Below are 7,166 nucleotides of genomic sequence, written 5' to 3'. Positions count from 1 at the left end.
TTATACCAGAAACAGATTGCTACTTCCTTATTTCAAATGACACACTAAGTATATTATTGCATCATTAAATAGCTTTTTTGATGAAAATTTCGGCAATATGCCAACCTTGGGTAAAAACTCAACGGTCTATGAGTTAATGGGATTCTTATAAAAAAAATGGTGGCGATGAGGACTCACATATTTTTTAATATTTCGGCAAAAAATGCTTTTTTCGGAAAAAATTTTTCCTTTTCCGATTCTGCGAATACGTAATATCATAAGACTGTTTAGGGTTTGGATCAAAAATGTACAGGGTGTATATAAGAAGATCATGAACTTGGATAACTTAAATTCATCAAAACTCAAGAGTTTCGAATTTAAACTCTTAATTTTTATTAATTCAGCCAATTCTATGTACAAAAATAGTGGTAGTTACTTGACCAAACCCTATACTTAAAATGAATACTTTCAGAGTTATCGAGGAAGAACATTGAATGAGGAAAAACCACAATTTATAACTGTGTGAAGTAGCCTGTGACTTCCGGAAAACACAGAAAGAAACTAAAATTCGATGTTTCTATAACTAAATTTGACATTTCATTAATTATAATCAACTCATTTTCAGAATTGAATTGGTTGGATGGAAAATTCTGTTTCAGCTTTGAAGGGACCAAATTCACCTGAAAGTATATCATAATATTCAACAACATATAAAAAACGAAAAGTTCATAGTCCACTACGGTTCCCAAAATGGAAGCGTTAAAAACATTCGATAGCGTCTTTAGAAAACTATTAAAAAGTTCCTTTGTGGTTTGTTTGTTTCGGGAACATGCCTACGTTAAATGAAATTTATAAAGGTTAACAAAAAATAAGGTCAATTTTGAAAATCACACAATAGCTCAGAAACTGAATGCCTTAGCGTGTTGCATTTTTCAGCTATTTCTGTTTTTCGGAAAAGGAATACCTAGATAACATATATATCACTCGTTCTCTGAATCTTATTCATATGTAATGTTCGATATGAATATGTATTTGTAATAATGAGCATGTAATTAAAATTCATATTAAACATGTGACTCACCTTTGCAAGACTTCCTTTCAATATCGATCAAAATCACTGAATGAAAAACCCATGACTCTGTGGCTGATAGAAAGTGCATTTACTATCATTACTCATGAATTTTTCGATATAAAAAATTTGTTTGTGTCCTTTACATGCGGTTTGATCATATTTCAGATAGTGTTATTGTTCCTTCTATAAAATGTTCGCAAAATTGATACACTTTCAAGTTCAGTTGTAGCTGTAGAACAGACAACATCGAAAATGTATACTATTCAGGTAAGTTGTTACATTTTATTTAACATTTTTGCTTGATTGATATTTATTTATAATTGGAAATAACATTATATTTGTGTATTAAAACTTCAATGAGGGTGTTATTGCTTATTATTACTAACATACCAATAAATGAAACAATTAAAATGTACTTATTTCTTAACATTTTTAACTGAAACAAAGGATATTTGTACAAAACACAGTCGACTCATATTATGGATCGAATGTACTTACTCAGTTGAAAACAAGAAATTATTACCCTTATTAAAAAACCTTCAATGTAACTTCTAACGATTCTTCAACATTAATTATTTGATAAAGTATCAGGTATATCCTTACTATATTATTCTAGGTTTTCATTTCCCTGATATTCTGCGCCATTGTATCTTCCAATCCACTATCATCGACAGAACTCTTAGACCAGCAGCAAGTACAGATTGACCATAGGAAAGAACCTTTATTTATGGAAAGTTTGGAATGGTTGAAGTTATTATTCAATCAAATCGTGAAGATGCTTCTCCAGTTTCCATTACGTGTACCAGAAAATCCAGATATAGAACATTTTCCACTCCTAGCTTCTACAGAAAAAAAAATTCATGAATATTAGCCACAACCATGTATTTTAAATTAATTGGTATTTATTGTATGGATAAATCCTTCTACAGATTATAATTTTTTATTATTATAGTTAGTTCAATACGAAAAAAATGGTATTTATCTATATTTTTGTCGAATTTTTTGCATAGAATGGAATGGAAGAAATTGATCCATTTACTTTTGACGTACCTATTCATCGAATTGATTCCAACTGTTGAAAAAGGTTGAATACCAATAAGAAATCCGGAATATCTATTTTTCCTTGATAATGAAATTGAAGAAAAGCGATAAATCTTTTTGATAAACGATAATAATAATAATAATTACTATTATCATCATATGCTCATTGATTCAAGCTATAACAATATATTGATTTGAGGAAATCCTTTTTTTTTGTGTGATTTTGAACCTTACTAGAGGAAAAATGGAACAGAAAAGAGGAAATCTGGTCAAATAATTTCGGATGGAAAGACAGAAATATATCATAAATGTTAATTTTCTCCTCAACGAGTTATTTTTATGGTACCAGTAAATTAACACTGTCGTTGTGCAGTGTGCAGAATGCATGTTATAAAAATTGATTGTTCAGCTTGCCAAACTTCAAACTTTATTTCATGTTATTTCTGGAATAATTAAATTATTACGATTATTAATACATTCGACCACGCCACATGCTATTTCAGTTAATTCACAGATTTATGGAAACCTCGAAATCTCATTTAGAAATATGAATATTTCTCATATCTAGGAATCATGAACCATGATTTTTTTGTGCTACATAAGATTGATCTGTCAGACAAAAGAATTGGAAATGCACTGACATCAAGTAGAACTATTCATATATTGAAGATATTCCGCATAAACCTTTAAACCGTCATTTCTTATTGGAAAACCCTTTATTTACAGGCTGTGCAACGGTGTTCCTTATGAATTTAAAATGTTAAATCAAAAAATATTCTAGAAAGAGATCATATCTTATCTCCACAATTTTTCATCAGCATGATTTATTGATTGTCTCTGTGAATTATGTTCGTTGAAAAGTTTCCAACTTTCTTATTTTCTTTTTATTTCAGTAGATATAGTGTTATTTTTATTATGATCAAATTGACTTTTTGTAAACTGAAAGGGTAGACTTGGGTGGACTTGACCTAGACATTTATAGTAAAATGAATTCATTTGTTTTTATCATATGTAGGTCTCCTATGTTGTACGAAGAAATACAAGATCTTAATAACATACTGAGCAGAAAGATTATCACTTCGTGTTGATCTGTTATTCTGTTATGGACAATCATCTCTAGTATTTCTCTTAGTCATTCCAAATAACCCAGTGGTTTTCTGAAGCAGTGAAAGGCCAATAATTAAATTGAATCATTTTGATTTCCAAAAGCTGACAGATGAAAAAAACCTGTCGGAATTATGGTTCTTCTTTTCGTGAATGGCATTCCTGCATCTAGTTAACACCAACTGCTTATAAATGTTTATTCGGGTCATGCAGAATTCAGTACAATTCGGGATTTGGATGAATCAGTTGGTTCGATGTAGAAAAATGTGTTCAACGGTAAGTTCATGATTTTGCGATTTGTTTAAATTCTCTATTGGAAATGTAAATTTTTTGTTTAAAAGGGGATTATATCACATTTCATAACGTATTGACCTAAGCAAATATTGAATAACTGTAAACAAAAATACTGCAAATCTTATACTCAATTTTATTATTTCCTCTTTCAACGCCAAATAACTTAACTCGCGATGAAAAAATATGAAAATACCAATGAAAAAAAATATAATGTGTATTCTCAGGGAGATTCGAACACGAGATCATCAGTTCGGAAATAGGAATTGAAATTTCAGCTTAGATCAAGTTAAAAAAATGTGTATTCGGTATTATCGTAGCAGGACACGATAGAATTTTATTGTAATGTGTTGTTAAGATTCCGAAAAATTGATTTTTTTGATTTTGTTGTTGATGACTATATAAAACATGAGTAAATTTCACATAATATTTAATTTGTCCAACGATATCGAACAAAGCCTCAATATTTTGAAAGATATTCAATGCTGGAGTGTTATCATTCTGAAAACATAGATTTTATTCGGTAATATTATTTGCATTCGTCTTTTTCCAATCACTTGTTGGAATTTATATTGATTTGATATCGAGCTAAATGCAAAAATTTTCTCTGATATTTATTGGTATAATTTTTTTCTGAGTTTTGATTTTATTCTACTCGCGACATGCTAATAATCATAGGATTTTTCATATTTGTTTTAACTTTGTGTGACAAGACAAAATATAAGGAATTAACGTAGGTATTAATTATTTGATTGGTTTGTTCCTCACTTGAGGATAATTGAATTTGAAAATAATGGCTCTCATTTCAAAAAAGTAGAAATAAAGTTAATTTTTTTTTATTAATCGTGAAAAATTTGCGTAGTTCTCCAGAAAAGGAAAGACCTTCATTGAGAGGCTATCATCTTAAAGATATTTGCTTTAGAAGCTTCAGTCATGTCATGAATAGAACCGAACAATTCAATTTGATTTTCTAATTCATCAATACGTTGGAAGTAGTTTTTATTGACGGGTAGAAATAAAATTCAAACTTTGGTCTTAAAAAGGCGGGGGAAAGAAAAAATATATGCATATTCTAAAAGTTTTTAAATTTACAGACCTTGATAATACTGGGCATTCTTGCTGTCATCTCAATTGAAGTTTCTGGCACTCAATTGCATAGAAAACATACTGATGATCCATTACTGATTCCATATCACCCAAAGCCAAGGATGCCTTATCCATACCCTGCCCCAGGACCTCCTTTATTGGGTTCTAGATATCCTTCGAGACACTCCATTTTGAAATCAGTTCCTTCCATTAGGACCAAACCCATCGCTAACCTAGGACCAAAACCAGGATCATTCAGTACCAGATCTTCAGCTGTAGGACCAAATGGACGTCGAAACAGTAACAAACATGTCGTGCAACCAAATCGACCAAAAATTCCTGCTCATCTGAATCCAAAACCAGTGATCGGCCTAAATGGTATTCAGCCACCAAGACCAAATCAAGTACCAACACAAATCGATATAAAACCAGTGTTTGAAAAAGGAATGCTGCCCAAAATGCATGTTTACGTCAATGCTTTTCCTCCAGAATCATCTCAGTCTGAAACACAAGAATCCAATGATGCTACCAAAACTTCGAATTATGAACCACTAGGGACCTATGCCAAATTTTAGAGTACCATTATAGTATTTTGTACGTTTTAAGATATAATAATAGTTATTTATAAAATATAAGTTTAAGTTATCATTTTAGTATTTTTAGCGTCCTTCCATGACAGTTTTGTTTTTATTAAACGGACAGAGTGGATTTCATGAATAATTTTACATGTTTACATTGCAAATGTACGACCATTTGGATAGTTTGAAAAAGTATCCCGAGTATATGGAATACAAGATGTTTAATGCATTTTATCAAATATTTTCAACCGTTATGAACAATTGAAAAGATTTTCATGAAAATTTGCATGAATTGGCATTGGACAACGAACAATATTCAGTTCTGGTTAATAATTAGTAGCGCAGGACCGTACTGAGAATATTTTACATCTTATAAGAAAATTCTTGTGAATAAATTTCTTCAAGAACGAATGTTGACTCATGAACTAAATCAAATACTCTATCAAATGAGTCTATTGGAATTACTGCCACCGTTTGTATTTACAGTCTATGTAGATTTACATATCGAGTATATTCCAAACTTAGAGATTCACGGCTTGGCTTGATTTTCAAGCTACTTGGCTTGAGCTTGACTTGATTTCAAGACAAGCACAAGTCAAGCTACTTGATTTTTAGCAGTTTTATTGTGTACCAAGTGTTACATAAATAAAAAAATGATAAAAATAGAAGAAACTTGAAAAAAACACTTTTTTTGATTGAACTTATTTTGTAAAAGAACCGAAAATATCAACTTTTTGAAATAGAAACATGAATTAAATCACTATAAATCATAACAAAACAAAAATTAATGTAAAAAGGAGGTTTTTTAATATTGAGAAACCTCCAGGCTTTGTTTGATTTCATAATTTTCCATCCAGGATCTAAGGCATATGAGGCATCTTATAGATTTGTCTAACCTATAGCGGGATTTTGTAACAGTAGGAGCAGATCTGGAAAATTGACTTTCAACAGGAGCTAAACATGCTGGCGTCGATAAGAAATTCTTGGCCATTTTGGCCATGTTTAGAAAGATATTCTTGAAACTACCAAAATCTACCAATAGATTCTATATAAATGTGAGAAAACTACTAATAAAGTCACACAGCCGAATGCTTCAGTCTCTCGGCGCTCGAGGAATCCCCTCATTAAGTAAAGGGTGTTTTTTTAGAGCTATAGAACTTTAAATTGCAATAAAACAACGATGGATCATTCGATTGACATGAATTTTATTTATCCGCAAAATAATCTTGTGGCATTACATTTTAAATATGATTTCTGACATATTACCACCACGGCTGCCTCGGATGTAGTCCAATCTGGACGTCCAATTTTCGATGACTTTTTCCAACATTTGTGGCCGTATATCTGCAATAACATGGCGTATGTTGTCTTCCAAATGGTCAAGGGTTTGTGGCTTATCCGCATAGACCAATGACTTTACATAGCCCCACAGAAAGTAGTCTAGCGGTGTTAAATCTCAAGATCTTGGAGTCCAATTCACAGGTCCAAAACGTGAAATTAGGCGGTCACCAAGCTTGTCTTTCAATGAATCGATTGTGACACGAGCTGTGTGACATGTTGCGCCGTTTTGTTGGGACCACAGCTCCTGGACATCATGGTTGTTCAATTCAGGAATGAAAAAGTTAGTAATCATGGCTCTATACCGATCACCATTGACTGTAACGTTCTGGCCATCATCGTTTTTGACGAAGTACGGACCAATGATTCCACAAGTCTATAAAGCGCACCAAACAGTCAGTTTTTCTGGATGTAACGGTGTTTCGACATACACTCGAGGATGAGCTTCACTCCAAATGCGGCAGTTTTGTTTGTTGACTTAGGCATTCAACCAGAAGTGCGCTTCATCGCTAAACTGGACGTAGTGCGCGATACGTATTCCGCACAGAACCATTAATTTCCAAAGAAAATTGCACTATTCGCAAGCGTTGTTCAGGCGTGAGTCTTTTTACGATCAATTGCCAAATCAAACTGAGAATAAATCACTTGACAGCTGTTAAATCGATCGCCATCTCGAA

The 7,166-nt window shown here is 32.1% G+C and overlaps 1 protein-coding gene and 1 long non-coding RNA gene across 2 annotated transcripts; both read left to right on the top strand.

Moving 5' to 3' along the window:
• The first annotated feature begins 1,176 nt into the window (after positions 1 to 1,176).
• Positions 1,177 to 2,038, top strand: LOC123672766. Its single transcript, XR_006746361.1, has 2 exons — positions 1,177 to 1,318; positions 1,668 to 2,038. It is a non-coding gene; the product is annotated as an uncharacterized LOC123672766 (long non-coding RNA).
• A 1,255-nt stretch (positions 2,039 to 3,293) lies between these two features.
• On the top strand, positions 3,294 to 5,219 carry LOC123672765. The gene is made up of 2 exons (XM_045607045.1): positions 3,294 to 3,472; positions 4,582 to 5,219. Exons 1-2 carry the CDS (start codon positions 3,389 to 3,391, stop codon positions 5,146 to 5,148), a joined length of 651 nt encoding a protein of 216 aa, XP_045463001.1. The 5' UTR covers positions 3,294 to 3,388; the 3' UTR covers positions 5,149 to 5,219.
• The last annotated feature ends 1,947 nt before the right edge of the window (positions 5,220 to 7,166 follow it).

This window comes from Harmonia axyridis, chromosome 2 (genome assembly GCF_914767665.1).
Source record: "Harmonia axyridis chromosome 2, icHarAxyr1.1, whole genome shotgun sequence".
In the NCBI taxonomy this organism is placed as follows: domain Eukaryota; kingdom Metazoa; phylum Arthropoda; class Insecta; order Coleoptera; family Coccinellidae; genus Harmonia; species Harmonia axyridis.
The sequence above is the reverse complement of the archived record's forward strand: the minus strand, read 5'-3'. Positions and strand labels throughout refer to the sequence as shown.

Bases quoted from the DNA above. Each gene is read 5' to 3' on its own strand.
- LOC123672765 (XM_045607045.1), top strand. From the start codon at position 3,389: ATGTTTATTCGGGTCATGCAGAATTCAGTACAATTCGGGATTTGGATG. The intron at 3,473-4,581 runs GTAAGTTCATGA...TTAAATTTACAG, and splicing joins GTAGAAAAATGTGTTCAACG to ACCTTGATAATACTGGGCAT.